Raw genomic sequence first — 21,228 nt, forward strand, 5'->3', positions numbered from 1 at the left:
AAGGTTCTACTTTACCATCATATCTTATGGATGGGGATTGGCCCATTAAATATTGGAGATATTAATAGTTTCAAAAACTGTTTGCACGGCATGGATGTTTTGTGGATTATGATTTAAAGAATAAAAATGGTAACATCAATGTAGTAATTTGATGCCACATATCTACTACAGAAACCTTTAAGGGGAATCCCTTCCTCCAAGCAATGAGTGCTTCACACCTCCTGGGGACATAGAGACAATGAGCACATTGGTTGGTCTGTTCTGCTGCTTCCTGAACAAGTACCACCACTCCCGCTCATGCCGACAGCCATCTATGGTGCCTGAAGCTCCTGCATGAGAGAGTAGGTATACAATCATTTTCAGCACCCAGGAGGGGAAAGAGGGGTTCTGTACAAAAGTAAAACCCCCTAAGGGTGCCCTTGTGGATATATATGTTAATTGGAAATCAAAATTCAGAACTTACTTAAAATAGCACATTTTAATTATATTTAAATTCACATAATATACAGTTTTATTATATATACTAGTTGGTTTTGATCCCACACCAGTGATATTTGTGTATAATATATATATATATATATATATATATATAATGTGTTCTTTATTAAATGGGTTGAGTATATGTGGATAACCCAGCTATCAATCAATTTGATATATTCAGTAATGCATCTAGCTGGGGTGCTACCAATCACTCTATTATGATTATAAGCCACAAAAAGAAGAAAAAGCGAGTGTCTAGTATGGTGCACTTATTATTCACTGATCCATGTCTCTATATTGATCAATATTTCTGTTAAAACTATAATTAGATTTTATTGGTTATTCATTAAAAAATATGAATTCTCCAGAATTCCATTATTTAGGCTAAAAAAAATAAAATTGGCATATATCGCAAACAGTAAAGAAATTAGTGTGTAAAGGAAGAAAATACAAATAAGTGTTTTAAAAACTGTATTTTTATACCACTGGTTAGTTTATATTTCTCTTCTATAATCTGGCTACCGATATTGATTGATTTGTTTGCAAGTTACTGCAGTGTGTGCTGCCTGTCATATGCAGGCTATATTCTGTTTGTCACTGATCATAAAGCCAGTTATTCCTACAATGATTAGGTTTCCCTGCAATTTTATATACAGATTGTCTTTTATGTTACAATTTGTAATTATGTAACAAGGATCAGTGAATAATAAGTGCACCATACTAGACACTCTCTTTTTCTTCTTTTTGTGACTTTTATTATATACTTTTATAATTTTGAGTTATTCTACACGAGGTTTAAATGTCATCTCATAATTAATGGGAACATTTGCAAAGCCAGTCATTTGAGGGGCAATATCATCGTCTGTGAATTGAGTCTCTGAAGTTAGCGTAAAATTCTGCAGGATAGTTGCGAGGAAGAGAAACAGCTCCATGCGGGCCAGACCTTCACCAAGGCAAATCCGTTTACCTAAAATATAGAGAACAATTATTTTGTTAACTAACATGTATGAATGTAAAATGAAAGCAGAAATGTGATTGGTGCAGTTGTTACTTAACTAGTACAGTATGATTATTTTTTATCATCATATTTGTGTAACATGAAGGAGGAAAGCACTTGTCATTTTAGTTGTTTTACAGTGATCCCTGCACGATTCACAATGAAACAGATGAAACAAATCTGTATTTATCTACTATAAATGACATGGCTTTAATGCCCCACATCCTCTGATGTACAGCGTTTTCTCTAGCAAAGGTAATTCGTTTTGTAAAGTGAATTGAAGATTAGTACGTGGAGATTATTTAGTCCTTATAGATTAGTCACTGGAGATAATCTCTGACAGACGGAATATTTCCTTATGGTAATGAAATCTCAGAGGTGGAAAAGATGTGAAACACAAATATTCTGGTAGTCTTCAAGGCCTTGAGCAGAGCAACTTTTGGCATTAGAGCTTCTAAACCTGTAACATAGATAATCTGTGGTTTCTATACTTCTACTGAAACATAACAGTCCACGATTTTAGCAGGCGATTGAACGATAACGACGTCGTTATCGTTCAATCATTTAAAAATCATTTATAAATTGTGCAGTGTTTGGTCGTTAACGATCAACGATGCGCGCTCCTGCTGGTCGTTTGATCGTCTCGTCAGTCTACTGAACATGCAGGTCAATTTCACTTGATCTATTAACGATAGTTTGCAAATCGTTTGCAAATCGTTCAGACTGAAAAATAAAATTTAAAGGGAAAAAATCAAGGAAAAATTGTTTAGAGATTGGACAGGGAGTAGATCGTCTAGTGGATGTTTCCCTTAGCAGGGGAGCCCTGGTTGTAGTGAGAAAGACAGTGGAGCGTGGGTTAGGCGGGAAGGCAACTGGCATGCGCAGGGAGAGGTCAAGTCTATAAATAACCGCTCTCCCCAACGGTCGAGGCAACTTTGTGAGATGACCATTGGAGGAGGCAGAGCAGGTCGGTGGGCTGATTACCTGCGCTCCTGAGGTGACCGGTGAGCAGAAGCTCTGATTATGAGGTCCGGCTGTAGCAGGGACAGAGAGCCGGAAGTTTCCTTTAATTAGTATGTGCAGCAGAAGGATGTGACAGAGCTGGCCATCCCTCCTCCCCATAAGGCGGGCTGTTGGTGGCAGCCAGAGAAATGGACCCTCCCCAGTGAGCAGTAGGATAATAGGTAGGCTGGCTGAGGTAAATGAACGGAGGCAGAGGAGTGACTCCTTCAGTTGCAGGCACTGGAGTCAGGACACCCGGAGCAAGCACCAGGGAGAGGTCAGTGATAAATTAATTAATTATCACAGCTCAGCACAACGGCCCTACACTTCAGCTGGCAGGTGTAATGAGTCACTAATCTCCAGTGGGGTAAATAGCCGTATAGCTGTCACATACAGAGAGACTCTCATTCCTCCTCCTAATAAGCTTCTATACATTCAGTATCAGCTGCACATCTCCAAAGAACAGCTGTAGGGACAGAGAGCAATGAAACTTAACTAATTAATGACTGGAAGTTCAGAGCGTAGGTCAGACTTTAATTACACTGCATTCCTCTGCTCACCTTATTACGACATCCCTGTATAGCCTGTAAACGACTTTCTGGTAAAGGACGTATGCAGACAGGATAAGACAGACAGCATAAACTTTTACAGACTCCTCAGGAAAAAGTTTGCTCAGTAAGAATACACGGTAACAGTCAGGATTACCCCCAGATAAAGGAAACTAGATGTTTTCTCCATTAAAATTAACCCGGGCAACGGTCTGCAGCATACCCTCCTCCAATACTTATATAACCCTACTCATTAAGTTGGTACCAACTAAAGTAAATTAATAATGTGCACCACCTCTACAGAACACGCTGGACTTTAAAACTGGCAGTAATTTATCTGTATTTAGGTAGATAGGAAATTTGAGTTCTGAGAATACTTAGAGAAGTGATTTGTGAGTTTTGGAGATATTCTTCTAATATATTTATTCCTGTTTATAGTATTGTACAATATACATTCAATTGTATGTGCTTGTTAGGTTAACCTACTTGAATTCCCCAGTATCTCCACTTTGCTGTTCTCTTTACTGAAACGAGTCATCAGCCATTCAAGTATTCCAGTAAAATAAAACCTTGTTGTTCATAGTGTGATTTACTAGTAAATGTAATGGTTGGAAATTGCTATTTTCTGAGTTTTTCTCAGTGTGTGAAATTGCCTGTTTAATAAAATGTAACCCTTATTTGAAACTAAACTGGTGACTATCTATGCCTGTAATTCCTCCTTACCTCTCTAAACCGAGAATGAGAACCAAGAGACTCAAGATCTGGTAAAAGTCGAGACACGATCCAGCACAACACTCTAACCAATACAAAATACCGGTAAGGGTACCACACTAACATCTGTATTTTCTGCGGAATCCCATCAGATTTATCTTTTGTAAATCAGCAGATTGTATACCCACCTGGAATCCTTATGTATAAACCTAAACCAACACTTAGTAAATATATCCCCTGTTGGTATTTTCAAGGTTCCTGCCATGTACATTTTCCCAATTGTATGCTTAGAGGAAAAATGGAAATCAATAATAAAAGATCCCCTGAGAGTGTGAAACTGATTTTCTGGTTTGCACCATTATAAGTATCTCAGGGACTGGCAGGGTGGAGAGAGAGCAAAAGTAAGTAAGATTTTCCGGTTTTATTTACAGTAGCTCACATAATTCCACACAGACTTAAGGGTCTGATCCTCAGTCAGATCCATCTCTTTTCACGGAAGCAAACAGTGAGTCTTAGTATTCGGTGCACGTGCTGAAGCAAATTACACATGTTTTATACAGTATCCTTGACCGATTCTGTTGTTCTGTTAGTTCAGATATGGCTCAGGACATATTAAGGTGTGTACGTACCCAGTTGTGTCCTCTACCATCTTTGATGGCAAACGTGTGCACGTATTTCTCCATGAAACTTGCCGCATACGCGTGTGCCAGGGTATGCCAGGCTGCGGCAGCATGTGCACCATGCAACCATGGGTGCAAAGGCAGCGTGCATACCCAATTCAGGTGCATAACTCGCGCCATACAGTACATGTCATGATTTGCCACATCAGCACCAATATACAAAAGGACACATGTACCATGAATTTGTAGAATGTAACATTATTTTGATGGGAAGCAATCTTATATATTCCATGGTCATGCACGATTTTGTTGCCATCAGTTTGGCATGTTGGAAAGTAGGTGGTGATAAAAAGTAGCTAATGTACAATGCATAAAAACTATTTATGTATTATCTCTTCTATTATGGCCTTGTGTGGTGGAATTGGCCCCCTTTAATATTTTACTTAATTGAGAAAGTTGTGCTTTACCTGTAGAAAATGGCATAAAAGCATCATTCTTCTTAAAGCACCCAGACTCATCGAGAAAGTGTCCAGGGTTGAATTTGTCTGGTGTGGTGAACTGGCTGGGGTCTCGTAGGACAGTACAAAGCAGAGGATAAACATCAGTGCCCTGTATTCAGAAATGACAAAAAGAAAGAAAAAAATGATCAAAGGTCCCGTTTCAGAGATATGAGCTGATCAGGGCCGTAACTAGGGTAGTGCGACCAGTGCTATGGCACAGGGCACGGCAGAGCAGGGGGCGCTGTTTGGACCTGTCAATTTTCATGTTTATCATCATTCTTACTTGTAGCTTCCTCTTCTTTTATCCCCGGCATCTCCTGGCTGCCGCAGGAGTACTCTTATATCTTCCCTGGCCCTTCCCCATGAAGTTAAGGCCCTTTTTCAGGTGCACTCTCTTATGTCCCTATTTAAAAAATGGAGGGGGGGCTGGCGCCAATGCTCTCTCTGGCACAGAGCACCAAAAAGCCTAATTATGGCTCTGGTGCCACAGCTGCTGCAAATTTGTATGCAGTGGCTGTGAGCAAATATTTAAGATTCACAGCCACCAGGATTTGTATTGTTACATCCACCAGCAGTTTCACAAATGAATGTGTAGAAAGTCACAGCATTGGTTGCGGATAAGTCTATTATTGAAGCTCTGAATAACTCTTTGGTAACTTAGAATCAGGGCCGCAATCAGGGGGGGAATTCCGGTACTGGAGTCCTGGGGCCAGCGAGAGATGGGGGCCCAGGTGGCAGCGGTGTGATTTGTGGTGGGCTACAAGCTGACTGTAGGGAACATGCACAGGATAGCTAGACATGGTGGGGGGATGGCACAGGGCAGGGAAGACTGGCTGGTCTGGAGGGGCACATGTCAGTGTCATAGTTCATGTACTTGGCTGCAGCTGGCGCACTGGCACCTAACCAGGCAAGGAGAAATAGTGCCAATGGTATTTCAAATTTGGTGCCGGCTGCAAGCCAATCAGAGCTTGTGGAATGGCAGATGATCAGGAGTGGCCGCAGCAGCTGCTCTAGGTTGGCTGCCTCTCCGCAAGCTGTGATTGGTTCATGGCCGGCACCATATTCAAAATGCCACTATCACTTTTCTCCAGTTGTAACCAGGTACATGTATTATGACACAGTTCCTGACCCTGACATGTGCCCTCCCCAGTCCAACTAGTTTCCTTGCCCTGTGCCACCTTCCAGTCTTCCCTGCCATTTGCCACCCCTCCACTACTTCAAGCCATCACTTTGTCTCCAATAAGTCCAACCCTGTATTTCACTTCCCCTAAAGGTGCCCACATACATACCGTTGTACTCACGATCCGACGAGGTGTCCAATTTCCCTTGAAATTCTCCCTGGCAGCTCAGCACACGATCAGCACACGATATGCTGTCCAATCTTCATACAATCTCCTGCAGCCAGACTTTTTTACAGTGCATTGTTTCCTAGATTGTCAGATCAGATCTGAAGATGAGATGTGCGACCAGCAGGAGCGCGCATCGCATCGTCATCGTGAGTGGGGACTCACGATTTGGACATTTTTTACCCGATCTGTCGTTCCAATGTGTTGGAATCGGCCAGATCGGGAAAAAAATTGCTATGCGTGTGGGCACCTTTAGTCTAAATCTCCCAGCCCTGTGCCTCCCAGGTCCAGCCCTCCTTACCTTGCATCCCTGTCCTGTGACCCTTCAGTTGCAGCACTCCCATATACAGATATCACTGGTCTCCCATATACAGCCCCCACCACCCACCTTTCCCCCTGTGCCCTCCACTTTGAAAATGGTCTATTTAATATAAGAATTAGACACAATACAATATACACCAGCCCATATAGCTAAAAAACAAGTACATAAAAAATTATAGTAGCACTGTTACCAAAATAAATCCCATTATACAGGCACATGTAGAATCAGATAATTCTGCTACTGCTGCTGCTGTGGGCAGTTTAAACAACAAGAAAGTGAAGTGTAAAAACATGTTTAAAATATACTTATAACACAATGAAAACTAACCTCTTACAGCACCAGCAGAGAAGTCACTCTTCATCTCTGCTGGTGTAAATGTTATCTATCACTCTGTGTCTGTGAGTGACAGCTGCTGCAGGGCCAGGGCTGCACACTGATTGGCTCTCACTGTCTCAGAGAGCCAATCAGAGCTAGCAGAGAGGGGAGGGAGGGCCAGGTCTGAGGCAGTGAGAGACAGCCACCAACGATCCCAGCAACATGATCCATGAATGTTATCAGAGGCAGAGACACAGCAGACAGGGGAGGCAGAGCTTTTAACAGTTAAAGAAAGGAAGCCACCATCGCAACACCATTGAATGATTACCATTCGATGGCCGCAAACATCGGAATGCTGCCATCATGATAGAAACACTAGCATCGAAAGAAAAACATTGATGATCGGCAAACATCGACCATCGATGTCCATCCCTAAGGACGATCAATTTATTATGTACTATCAGCCGTGGACCCACGGCCGATGCAGTTTCTGCTCCTGCGCCCTTTAAACCTTGGGGCCCCTCAGGACCTTGAGGCCTGGCACGGGTTTATCCCTTGTATCCCCCTGTTGCCGGACTTGGCATATGTACAACTCAAGCAGGGGTTAAATATCTGTTGTATATATTAATAGCACACATTAATGTCACAGTCCGTTGTATTCATTAATCTGAAGTTATATAGCCAGGCTTGTAAAATAAAGTTCAAATGCCAGATGGTGCCTGGTAATCACTTTACCGCCTTTAACTATTAATGCAACTTACCAGATATCTGAGATAAGGCTGAATTGCTACTTTTCTGCTCCCAGCAATGGAAACACAGCTGCACAGTCTGTGCTTTTAATAATGGATACAAAAGGTTCTAGTGATTAAAATCCATTAGTTTTTTGGAATTTGCTACGTATACCGATGAATGTGATCCAAACCTTATAAACATCTTGGCATTTACGAATAGTGCTTATGCTAGTGACAACAGCTATATATCTTCAGATTAATGAATACAACTGACTGTGACATTAATGTGTGCTATTAACTTATGACAGATATTTAACCCCTGCTTGAGCTGCACTGATGCACAGCATTAAGGGCCTGATTCAGACCCGGTCGCAAGCGCTGAGCACCCGCAACCGGGTCGATGTTTGCCCACTGAGCCGGCTCCGTTGTGTGCATGCGCGAGACCCGGTTAGCGACGGGCGCTCCGTCGCTCCGGGTCTCATACCAAAGGGGGCGAGCTGTCGATGGTGATTGACAGCTCGCCCCGTTTGGTAGGCGTGGCGTGGGGGTGGCTTCCCAAACGGAGGCGTTCCCATGCGAATGCCTGCCGTTTGTGGGCGGCCCAACTGACATCAGCAGTGATGTCAATGTGAGAGCTTCCGGCTCTCCCAGGCGTGCTGCCTGGTGATATTGACTCCTGTTTGCAGCAACCCAGGTCGTTTTCAGTGAATTGTGTTCCACAACCAGCTCAATGTGCCAAAATAGCAGACAACATGCACAGTATTTCCCTTGGTGAGTAAATCAACCAACCAATGTGGTCCCAACACACTGTTGCCATGACCTTCTTTGCTGATGGAGTTGTTTTGAATTTCTTTGAAGGTGGGGATGATGCATGTTTCCATGTTAATAGGTGCTTGCTTCATCTCTGGTATCACATGATGCATCTACATTTCATCGTCTGTAACAATACCCTCCTCATGGTACCACGTCAAGTGCACGAGAGACAATGTCATCCTACTGGTGAACATATGTGTTTTGCTTCAGTACCCAGCGTGAACACTTTTTCCTGTCCCCCAGTTGCTCATGAATGATGTTATGCACACTACCCACTGAGATGTTCAGTTTGTCAGCAATATCACTAACTCGAATGCGTCTGTCCTCCTGAATCAGTGGCCCAAATTGTCATCTGTAGTGGACATGCTTGGCCAGCCAGATCGCTGCTCATCTTGAATGTCTGCCCAGCCATTATCAAAGGCAGTGCGCCAAACCCAAACTGTTTTCCATGCAGGGCCAGATTAACAATGGGGCGGATGGAGCTACAGCTCCAGGCCTCCACATAAAAATAGGCCCACTGTTATGATAACATGATGTTGACTGGCCATCTGCTCTCCACACGGTCAGCCATAAATCATAAGTAGTAAAATTGTATTTCTATTTACCACACAAAATGAAGCATTTGTTCTTCTTTTACATATTTATGGAGACATTGGGTAAAGGGGTGTACACACTCACATGGCACAGGCCACACCCACACAACACTGATCACACCCACTTTGCTTCTCATAATAGGCCATTGGTCATTTTCAGCTCCAGGTCCATGTGGCCCCTCAATCCGGCCCTGTTTCCATGACATAATGTTGTCACCACATACCTTGACAAGTTGGTGATGCATTTCAGCAGCTGATGTGCCCTTTAGATGCAGAAATCTGATTATACAATGCACCTCAATGTTTGACCATATATATATATATATATATATATATATATATATAATACTGTGCAAAAGATTTAGGCAGGTGTGGAAAATACTGAAAAGTAAGAATGCTTTCAAAGATAGAAGTGTTAATAGTTTGTTTTTATCAATTAACAAAATGCAAAGTGAAATCTAAATCAAATCAGTATTTGGTGTGACCACTCTTTGCCTTCAAAACAGAATTAATTCTTCTAGGTACACTTGCACACAGTTTTTGAAGGAACTCAGCAGGGAGGTTCTTCCAAATATTTTGGAGAACTAACCACAGATCTTCTGTTGATGTAGGCTTGCTTAAATCCTTCTGCCTCTTTATGTAATCCCATACAGATTTGATGGTGTTGAGATCAGGGCTCTATGGGGGTCATATCATCACTTATAGGACTTATTTTTCTTCTTTACACTGAAGATAGTCCTTAATGACATTGGCTGCATGTTTTGGGGTCATTGCCCTGCACATAATAAATTTGGAGCAATTCAGACGTCACCCTGATATTTCTCAGCATTGATGACGCCACTCATTCTGACCAAATCCTCAAACTTGCAAGGAATCTCCACTAAGATTCACTGTTGCCTGCAGACACTCATTATTGTACCACTCTCCAGCCCTTTGGTGAACAAAATGCCTTCTAACAGCCAAATATTTAAAATTTGGACTCAACAGTCCAGAGCACCTGCTGCCATTTTTCTGCACCCCAGTTCCTATGTTTTTGTGCATAGTTGAGTCGCTTGGCCTTGTTTCCACTTCCATGTAGACCACTTCTGGCCAGACTTTGCCGAACAGTAGATGGGTGTACCTAGCTCCCACTGGTTTCTGCAAGTTCTGAGCTGATGGCACTGCTGGACATCTTCTGGTTTTGAAGGGAAGTAAGCATGATGTACTTTCTTCTGATGCACTAAGTTTCCTTGGCCAACCACTGCGTCTATGGTCCTCAACATTGCCCGTTTATTTGTGCTTCTTCAAAAAATCCTAGTCTGCTTTGAAATCTTTGCCTAGGAGAGACCTTTCTGATGCAGTATAACTACCTAATACCTTGTTGCTGTGCTCAGACTTGCCATGGTGTATGACCTGTAACATGAAACTGTCTTCTACAACCTCACCAGAGTTTAGCTGTTTCTCACCCAGTTTTAAGCCTCCTACACAGCTGTTTCTGTTTCAGTTAATGACTGTGTTTCAACCTACATAGGTGATAGTGATCATCATTTTCATGTTTGGTATGATTGGTTAATCATACACCTGACTATAATGCTACAAAATTCCTGACTTTGTGCAAGTGTACCTAGAAGAATTGATGCTGTTTTGAAGGCAAAGGGTGGTCACACCAAATATAGATTTGATTTAGAATTCTCTTCTGTTCATTCACTTTGCATTTTTTTAATTGATAAAATAAACTATTAACACTTCTATTTTAGAAAGCATTCTTACTTACTAAGAAGCAGGAGGCATTTCTACTGCATATGGGATAAAAGTTATAGGCAGAGACACGCCCCGAAAAACAGACATGATGTGTCTGCATTTGAGTTGCCACCTCCCCATTGCAACCAACACTTGGCCTGTCAAAACTGTCAATCACTTTACAATTAAATCCTCACTACACAGCAATAATAAAATATACACTTCTCACATAAGGCAGCACAAAACGATTTAAAAAAAATTTCATAAACATCCTATTATTTATATGTAGCTACTGTATGGGCCCACTTCAGACCCATTTGCTAGGCTGAGTTCGCATGCAGCCATAAGGAAAGGAAGTATACAAATTCCGCGATCGCACATTAAGACATTAGGACATCCGAATGTCTTAACGTGCGATCGCCGGGTGAAGTTAGATGAACACCAGCCTGTACATAGACGCCCACATGTATTTTATGTGGATCTGGCTATTAAATGTGTGTTATGTGGATTTCAATGTATTTTATGTGGATGAAAATATTAAATATATATTATGTGGATCTGGCTATTAAATGTATGTTATGTGGATCCGGCTATTTCAATGTATTTAATGTGGTTGTGGCTACTTCAGTGTATTTTATGTGGCTCTGATTATAATAACAATCACCAGCAGAGCCCAAACTTTGAGAATTTTTAAACTGTTTTATGCACCAATTGATGCCACAACCCATATGTAGCTCCACCCACATTATGCACAGCTCCGCCCACCTCTGCTCCATCCCCTGGGGAGGGGGGCCCTGCCTATTTTGTCGGTCTCGGCCCCACCATTTCTGATGGCAGCCCTGTGAGTGCATATATTAAAGTTTTTGTAATGTCTTGAGTGACATATGTGCATGTTCTGGAGATTTTTCTTAAGTGTATGTACCTGAATTTGGATTCACATTCACACTGAATGGGAGAAACAAGGATAGTTCTGAGTCTAGCATAACACTAAGGGATATATTTACTAAAGTGCGTGTTTTTAGAAGCGGAGATGTTGCCCATAGCATCCAATAAAATTTTGCTTATAATTTATCTAGCCCCTTCTAGAAGATAGTAGCTAAAATATGATTGGTTGCTATGGGCAACAACTTCACTTCTAAAAACCCACACTTTTGTAAATATACCCCTAAGACATCAAGTTTGAATGGTAGGATTGATTATTTTATTGTAAACAAAATCAGAGATGCCAGTATGTAGTTTTTGTTCAATGGTGACTAGATAATTAGCTCAGTTGTTGAAGACTGAGTTTTAGGTAGTAAGAAGCAAGAGAATTAAGTTGAAATGACAGATAGGCATTCAGTAATGCCCTCCATATACAGTAGGTGCTAAAAGGTCCAATTAAAAATATATTTGTGTATCATCTGAATAGAAAATCCAAGAAGTCCCTCTATCCGGGGGCAACACAAAGGACAGCTCTTATCAGAACAGCTGTTCTTTGCGATGTAAATCACATTTCTAGATACACACTGCGGTAATCAACAGCGGTACGTACCGCATTGTGTATGTAGTGCTTAGTACAGGAATGGAATTGAATTGCCGTCGGCTCTTCAAATCCCGACAGCGGATGCCATTCCCAGAGGAGATCCCGACTGGGGTAGGTAAGTATTTTAACCCTCCACTGTCCCCCCTTAACCCTTCCTTAGTGGTGCCTAACCCTAACCTCCTCCCGTGGTGCCTAACCCTAATTCTCCACCCTAGGGGTGTCTAACCCTAATCTTCCCCCAAAAAACCTAACGCTAACCCCGCTTCAGGCCCTAATACTAACCCACCTCCCCGCGGCTAATGCTAAGGGCACCCCGGGTTTACCTTTGATCAGTCCAGCATCCTCAGCATTCCGGTGTCAGAAATAACATAGGCATCGGTACGATGCCTTTGTTAATCCCTTGCCGGGATTCTGCTGTCAGGATTGAGACCGGCATCATAACTACATCCCCTTAGTACATCCCACCCAGTGAGAGGAATTGAAATGCATTACAAAGGGACTTGCTGGTTAGAAACCTGAGCACAGATGAAAGATTATTATATGGAGTATTTGTTTGGACGTGGCCAGAGCATTGTGGTAAGAGTGTTAGATACTGTAGCTCTATATTTAAGGAAGTGATTAGAAGTTAAATAATTTCTCCTCTGAAATGTATGAATATATATATATATATATATATATATATATATATATATATAGTGGTTTTTGTTGTATTAAATTGCCAACTTAACTATACATTTTAAAAATAATATATGCAAATCAGTATTAGAAATACATAAAAAAATTATTGCATAAGAAGTATTCTGTATGCAATATTTAGAACTGCCCCACTTGCCTTTGGAATGGTGAATCCTCTGAATGTGGTGTCTCTGATGACTTTGTGAGGAAGATTCATGGGGAGAACATCACTAAACCTCTGGATCTCGTGGATGACAGCGTCCATGTATGGCATCTTGATCCGGTCCTCAATGTTTGGACTTCGATTTTGGCCTATCACACAATCTATTTCCTTATGCAACTTATCTAGAACAAGCGTAAAGGTGAAGAATGACATGTTTTATGTTGCTTGGCCTTTCTTTTCAAAGGAAAATAAATTACGTGTTTTAATTTTTATTCTCCATAAATAATTTCTTAAAACATTTTTTAATATAAAATTCTGTTTAGATTGTAATTTCAGGTTTGTTGACATTACCATCATGTTGATTTAGTCTTTTAAAAAAAGTAAAATATTCTCGTTTAAATACATAATGAACTCATAGTTACACAGAGCTAATAATGCTGATTAATATACCTAGGCCTGTTAAAATGTAACCTTTTATTCATTTGATATGTTTTGACCCAAGGAAAGACAAAAGAAACAAACAAATAATAACTCAGTTGGGCAAATGCCATTTCAGCCCTATTAAGGGGAATACATGTCATGCTGGACCTAATAATGGCAATTGTATTAGACATCATTAGGATCCCGGTAGTCTAGATCAGTAGTGAAACTTTGGCCCTAAAGTATTGTGATGAAAGTTTTGCAACTGTGAGAAAACAGATTGCTCTATGGAGCCTCAGAGACTGTTCCATTGAAGGGAAAGCACTGGTGCAGCTCATCAAGATCCATTCTGTTTTTTATTACATGACCAAGGCATGGCCACCTCTGATCATGATTCACAAGGGTAGCATTCTACTTCATCTGGGACTTCAAAATGTACAAAGTAAAAGGAAGGAACTATGGGCCCGATTCAGACCCGGAAGCTAGGTTGTGTTTGCACGCTGCTGGTCGATTTTCGCGATCTGTGCATGCATCGCATTGCACGTGTGCAAGCCAGTCATAGCGATCGCTCTCTTGCATACTTCCATAGCGGTAGTTTGAGTGACAGAAAGGGGTGTCTGTGGGTTGTGTCTGGGACAGGTCTCTGTAAACGGGGTGTGCTTGCACTAGTGCAGGCGTGTCTTGGCGTTTTTACACCAATTTAAGGGCGTCCATAATTAATGCATATGCAGCCGATGGTTCTCGATGCATGTTACCGATTGTCTTATACTCTTCCTGGAGATGACGTGTGCTGCGAAGGCAAAGGAGTGGCACTAGACCAGCTTGTGATCACTTAGACGCCGCACGCTAAGACATAGAGGGCATCCTTCAACCATGCCATGCGATTGCGGGATTTGCAAACCCAGCCCTTTTCGGCTGCGTGCAAACGCAGCTTAGCGTCCTGGTCTGAATTGGCCCTATGCACAAAGACACCCTTAAAGTTGGTACAGATATCATACTGAAGCCTTCTTTTGTTATACTGTAACTATATGCCCAAGATTTTATTAGAGGGAAAATGGCTCTGCAAGCAACTCAGGGCCTGATTCAGACCCAGACGCTAAGTTGCGCTCGCATTGAGCAATTTTTCTCAATCTGCACATGCGTATAATTTACAATGCGTGTGCGTGAACCAGTCATTGCGATGGGAAAGTGCTTGCCCGTTGCCCGCAGTCGGGCCGCTACTTTGAGTGACAGATACTGCCATTTGCGGGTGGTAACAGGGGAAGGTGCTTGTGAAAGGGGGAGTGGTATTGCGAATGCAGGCATTTGTGACCGCCAAAACACTGTTTAAAGGGCGTGCATAATTAGCAAAGTAGCATCATTGAACATGTGACTTGGATGATTTTCCCCTGAACTGCTCGCACTGCTTGGGGAGGCTAGGTCTACCTTAAGTGCTGCGAGCAGCTCCGATGGCTCCCGATGGTCCCGATTAATCCTACATTTCCCGGAGAAGACGTTTGTTGCGAGTGGTAAAGAGGGCGTCTTTGAACACTTGCGAGCGCAATAAGCCCTCGCCCGCCAAGACATAGAGGCATCCTTACACCGCAAAGAGCAAGCACATGTTTTGTATAGACGGCCCCTTTTTGATAGCGAGCGGCCGCAAATAGCTTCCGGGTCTGAATCAGGCCCTATATGTTTAACTTCTGCCTGACCCTATGTACAGTAGGGTGCTCATCTGTAAGAAGTTCTACAACTCCATACCTTACAAATGGGACACTTTCTTACTTGGACATAAGCAAGTTTGTGAGGAAGTACCATCTGGAGGGAGTTGAGCCCATCTTGTGGAAATTAAAGGCTATCTACTGCTTCATGAGGGGGGGAAAGACACAATGGGGGGAATTCAATTGTTTTTTAGGGCACGCTAATTAATGAGCACCCAGTTTGCTATTCAAATGTTCTGGGCGCTCATTAATTATCGCCCTCTTCGCTGACTGAAAGACGAGGTTTAGCCATCTAAAGTGGCTAAACCCATCTTAATTATTGGTTAGGGTGCGCTATCTGCTGTTAGCACACCCTAACCAGGGTGTTTCAGTCACATTTCTGCTTGCACACTCCTGAGTGCGTGCAGAAATGCTGGCGCCGGCGGCTATCGCGCCCCGACAGAGCAACAATTGAATTGCTCTGTCGGGAGTGTAAAAAAAAAAAAAGCCGCTGGCTAAACATTTGAATCGCCCCCAATGTGTTTTATTCCAGTGCTCCCTGAAGACACTATGAAGACCATCTGTAAAAAATGTGGCCTCTGGTAATCTTACCAATAGTCACAAATACCTGGTATTGACATCATTACAGGGTTTGCTACCTGTGCAAACATAGACATTGCTCCTGGTGCCTTGACAATGTGGAGACCACATCTGGGCCTGATCAGCAAGAATCGCAGTTGCTAATATGCACGCAATTGGCTAATTGTTGCATTGTGCGCATGCGTATGCATCGCAGTGCATGTGCGCAAACCAGCCACTGCGATCGCAGACGGTACGCAGACCCATAGCAGAGTGGTTGAGAGGAAATGCCATTTGTGGGTGGTGACGGGGGTGATTGGGGAAACGCAGGCATGCCAGTGCATTTGCACGCCGTTTCAGGGGCGTTCATAAATTATCTACTGCGAGAGCCTATGCAGCCTGAAATCTCATCGTGTGCGTGGCTGTTAGCAATTTCTGAGTAAGGTCTGGGCTTGTGCAACTGTGTGCAGTTCGTCATATGGCATTTGATTGTACTGATGGTTTAGCTATTCTGCTAAGTATTACGAATGTGCGTATGGTAGAGTGGATGTCCTTTTGCAGTGCTGAGTTTGCATTGCGATCGCAGTGGTTTGGCTTGCTATCGCAGTTGAACTGCATGCATATGCAGTATTATTATCCATAGTTATTCAGGCTCAGTGTCTCCATCCTGTTGTACCAGGAACAGTCTTTCATTAGACTCATACCATAGTTTCTAGAACATGTGGGACATCCAGGAGGCCTGGAAACTTATGAACTTTGTTAAGGACATTTTGTGGCTTGCCAGTTATTGCCGTGCACTAAAAAGGGAGAAGTCAGAACTGTTGCAGGCTGCACCACAGTTTGCATAGAGACTCTCTCAGTATAGACAGTCCTAAGGTAGAAAGGACACTAATAAAACCTCTCCTTTGTCCCTTATCCCTCCCCCCCTCTACCAAACAAATGGGTGGAAATTAGGACGTGATTCAGGTTGGATAGCAATGCTGGGTTCGCATGCAGCTGGCCGATGTTTGCATTCTGCACATGCATATAAAACGCAGTGCGTGTGGCGCAGACCAGGCGCTGCAATTGGGAATGCGATCACAGGCAGTACGCAGACCCAGCTCTCAGTAATTGACAGGAAGTGCAGGTGGTCGTGCAAACGCAGGCGTGTCAGTGCGTTCGAAAGCCATTGCAGAGGCGTGCATAAATTATTCACAGCAAACCCATACATAGCTGGAGTACTCACTGCGTGCAGGAAGTTTAGCAACTAATGCAGCAAGGTCACTTAACCACTAGTGTGCATGCAGCTCCGATGTTACTCAATGTTACCGATTGTTTCACATTCCTGCACATTACTATGGATGTGAGAAGAGGGTAAGGGGGCAGCATTGTGGGCGTCTGCATCTTGTGCTGTGAGACTATTTGAGACTAGTGGGATGCCAGGAAAAGGAGAAGGATTGTTTTAGGCCATTAATGGAGTGGGGTGGAGCTGACACATTCACTGCTATAGACTTGGAATCATTCACCTTAAAGTTAGAGAGTGAGTTAAACTTCTGGAACTCAACCATAATGTTAGGGATCGAAACAACCAGATTAGATAGGACAGCCAACAGTTCATCTGCAAACAAGGCCAATTTTTAATCAACTTTGCCGACCATGAGTTTGGTAATGTTTTGGGTTAAGTCTAATAGTACTCACAAGGGCCTCTATACATAATATAAAAATAAGAGGGGAGACGGGACACCCCTGCCTAGTACCATTGTTTATCAAGACCTGGTCTGAGAGGGCTCCATTAATTTTTATCCGTACTGTGGGAAATAATAAAGTGCCAATATCCAATGAAAGCCTACAGGACAAAGACCCAGGTGTTTCAAAACCCCTTGCATAAATACTCATCTAATCCTATCAAAGGCCTTTTTGGCGTCAGTTGAAAGCAGCACCACTGGAATGGAACCACCAGAAGCTAAATGTATCAAGTCTATAGCTTTAGTGGTGTTATCTCGTGCTTCCCTCCTAGGCACAAACCCCACCTGATCTGAGTGTATTAAGGCAGGAAGCAGCAGCTTAAGCCTAATGGCAATCAGTTTTGCAAACAATTTAACATCAGTATTTATGAGGGATATTGGGCGTTAACTAGCACACTAGGTCAGGTCTTTACCCTCTTTAGGCATAACTGTTATGTGAGCTTCTAAAGATTGGGGGGAAAAACCCACACTCATTCGTACCTGTATTAAAGGAACCAAGCATTTTAGGCAAAAGAGAATCTTGAAAGAGTTTATAATATGTTATGGTGAAACCATCTGGACCAGGCCTATTTCCAGAAGGTGTATCCTTAAGGGCTTCTTCAAGCCCTATAAGGGAGAAAGGGTATCTATCCAATCACTGTCCTCCACCGACAGCTTGGGGAGGCCAGCATTGCGAAAGTATTGATCCACAAGTTTTCAAGGTGAGACCAGGGACTCAGGAGACAAAGGATCTCGAAGGTTATATAGAGTGAAATGTGCCAGCTATGTCACGAGTAAGGGTGTACGAAACACCTTTAGAATCGTTAACTGTTTGGATATATAGAGTGGCTCTCTGGGAAAGCAGGGCTCTCGCTAATAGCTTACTCGGCTTATTGCCCCACTGAAAAAAAACGGTTTCTACAAAGTCTAAAATCTGTTTTTAATATCATCAAAGAGCAAAGTACTAAGGGTGGAAATAGTCTCAATCCGATCAGAAAGGACCATCAGGGAAGGGGAAGACTATGTATCATCTCCAAAACTCTCAGCTGTTGTAGAAGGCAAGTTTCCTACCAGGTTTCTCTCGCTTTAGCATAGAACCTAATTGTATGAGTTTCCCACAGAGCACGCATAAGTGTACCTACTACACTGTGCCTCTCAAGACCTCGGGTGTCTCATTAGTAGAAAAATAATCATTAACATTTCAGTAAACTGAGATTTACAGTGCAAACCAGCATGAATTAGATTGTCAAGGCACCAAACACACTGTTTAAAGAGGGGGCAATAGGTCTCAAGGGTCAGGGAGACAGGATTGTGTACCGACCAAGTAATTAAACCTATAGTGGTGGCCTGAATTGAGTGTAAAAATATGTGCAGAAATAGAAAATAATTGCCAAGTGTCTACCAGCTGGTGGCCATGGAGAGTACACTGTACCTTGCAATGTGAAGCTAACGAGGGCTGGGGAAGGGGTCCCTGAAATATCAGTTTCAAGTTGGAGAGACCAGTTCAGGTCACTGCCCACTACCAGAACACCCACAACCAGTGGGGAAATCCGGTCCAGGACAGTGGAAAGGAAGGCAGGTTGATTCTGATTTGGGACATAGTACTGTATGTATAAAGCTGGCCACACAATGAGCACTTAACCTGGAGTGTTTTGCCCTCCTCCAGAGCTAGCAAAGTCACATCGTGAAATGGGATATGTTTAGACAGGAGAATGGCAACTCTGAGAGATTTTCCTGCACTATTATTATAGAAGGAGACCAGAAAATAATGGTGTTTGAGGATAGAGGTGGCATCAGACCTAAAGTAGGCTTCTTGAATAAACGCAACAACCGCTTTAGCAGCATATCGGTCCTAGAGGACTCTGGACCTTTCTCAAGCAAATTTAGGCTCTTTGCATTTAGCAAGACCAATTTAATGGTAGTTGCTCAAATACTAGCTGCCATCATCTATGAACTGAGGAGGAAGGCATCAACAGGCATCCACACTGGGTAATAAAGGAGGGGGAGGAAAATTAGACAATGTCCATACAGCACACAATAAAGACCAACCATAGAGAAAATGGTAAACAGAAAATAAAAAGTAAATAAAAAGACAATACACTACCGCTACTTTGGAGCTCGAGCATGTGGAGCACGACCGAGACCAAGAAAAACCAGGCGGCTAGGGAGTCACCGGGGGTCAGTAACAACAGCAACCTTTATTTAAAGGCCAAAAAATAAAAAAATTACTCTAAACACTGTACTAAGAAAACATGAGTGAAATAGAACATACAATATATAGTACATAACAAGACAAGTAGGAACATATACGCATAGTGCAATAGACCATAAATAAAAAGTGATATAAGAAAGCAGGGGAGACAACATCAGAAGAAGGCATGAGCTCACCAATCCCTATATAGGAACAGAAAGGAAAAATAAATCCTCAGCAGAAATGGTATTAAAAGGCATATAGGGGCATATTCAATTGGGTGCGAGAATAGCAAAAACCGGCACCTGCGAGATTTTTCCTGTAGGTGTGGGTTTTTTGCTATTTAATGAGGTGCAGATCTTTTTTCTTTTTTTATGCACCGGGAGGTTTTCATTCTAGCACCCCCAGAGCAAGTGTGATTTTTTCTAAAATCATTAATTTTAGGAAAAATCAGCAGGACTTGCTCTGGCACCCCGGTGGTAGCCCCCCTGAGGACTAATTAAGCAATTAGAAGTTTCCAATTAGCTTAATTAGTCCTTAACTACTTACCTTCTTCATCCAGCGTTGGACTCCCAGTGGCTTCCTCTCCATGGAGAAGATCAAGGGGCGGCGCAGGGTTTTCAGAGCTGAAAACTCTGCAACCACTTTTTTTTAATTGGATACCTCGCTAAACCTTGTGCCAAATTGAATATGCCCCATAGAATTTCTTTATAAAATAAGTAAGAATCAACTCTAGCTTATGAAAAGTCCACCATAATGGGGCTGTGGTCACTGACCTATGCTGGGCTGTAGGTGGTTTTGGATTGTGTTGCACAAGTTTTAATCATTGTTAGGATGACAGAGCTCTGGTGGGATGGAACATACCAAAGACTCCTGCCAATCTGGAAGGGAAACGAGAGAAAATGCCTAGGGTGGGCCAGAAGAAAGCAAGATAAGTGGGTTATTTTAAGGTAGACAGCTTGCCATTATGGGAGACTTGGAGGCTGAATGGGAAATCTTATCTATATTTCATGCCAAGCTTATGAAATTTAGCAGTAAGAGGTTGTACAGCCCTGCATTTTTTGAGAGTCACCCAGGAAAGATCTTGGAAGATTTGGATATGTTGATTGTCGATGTTTACAACATCCAAGTGATGGACCTTATGGAGGATATCTTCCTTCTAGGAATAATCATGTATTAATTATCCCCCAGATGGGCTGATGGGGCTCTTCTGGGTTGCAGTGCATTGTGAGCTCTATCAAACTCATTTGGAGAGCTAGGGTCTTGACCCAAGAGCTTGTTAAAAACCCTGGTAAGAAAGTCAATGAGACTTTGTGGTGAAATATCTTCCGATACAACCCTAATCCTTAAATTATTCCCTCTATTGTCCTAGTCATCCAGTCAGTCTTGAAGTTGTTGAAATTCAACTGTCTGTCAGAGGATGGCTGCCCGTAGAGCATTGTGAGCAGCAGTGGAATCAGAGGGGAAATCCTCCAGACAATTTAGCCAAGTGCTGAGCTGGGACACCTCTGTTTAAACTAAAGCAATTTCAGAGCAAACATTATCCTGGATCCAATGTTTCAACTGTTCAAAATCCTGCTGTGTCGGCATAGAGAGTAG

The 21,228-nt window shown here is 42.6% G+C and overlaps 1 protein-coding gene across 1 annotated transcript in view; it reads right to left on the reverse strand.

The window, feature by feature from the left end:
- Positions 1 to 504: 504 nt before the first annotated feature.
- LOC148502852 (cytochrome P450 2G1-like) overlaps positions 505 to 21,228 on the reverse strand; it is a 48,038-nt gene continuing 27,314 nt past the window's right edge. The window contains exons 8-10 of the mRNA XM_088449292.1: positions 13,052 to 13,239; positions 4,826 to 4,967; positions 505 to 1,447 (exon numbers count right to left, since the gene is read on the reverse strand). Coding sequence (XP_088305418.1) covers positions 1,260 to 1,447; positions 4,826 to 4,967; positions 13,052 to 13,239 — 518 coding nt within the window. The 3' untranslated portion in view covers positions 505 to 1,259. The remainder of the gene's footprint in view (positions 1,448 to 4,825; positions 4,968 to 13,051; positions 13,240 to 21,228) is intronic.

Source organism: Taudactylus pleione, unplaced genomic scaffold (genome assembly GCF_031769625.1).
Source record: "Taudactylus pleione unplaced genomic scaffold, aTauple2 ptg000481l, whole genome shotgun sequence".
NCBI classification, from domain to species: Eukaryota; Metazoa; Chordata; class Amphibia; order Anura; family Myobatrachidae; genus Taudactylus; species Taudactylus pleione.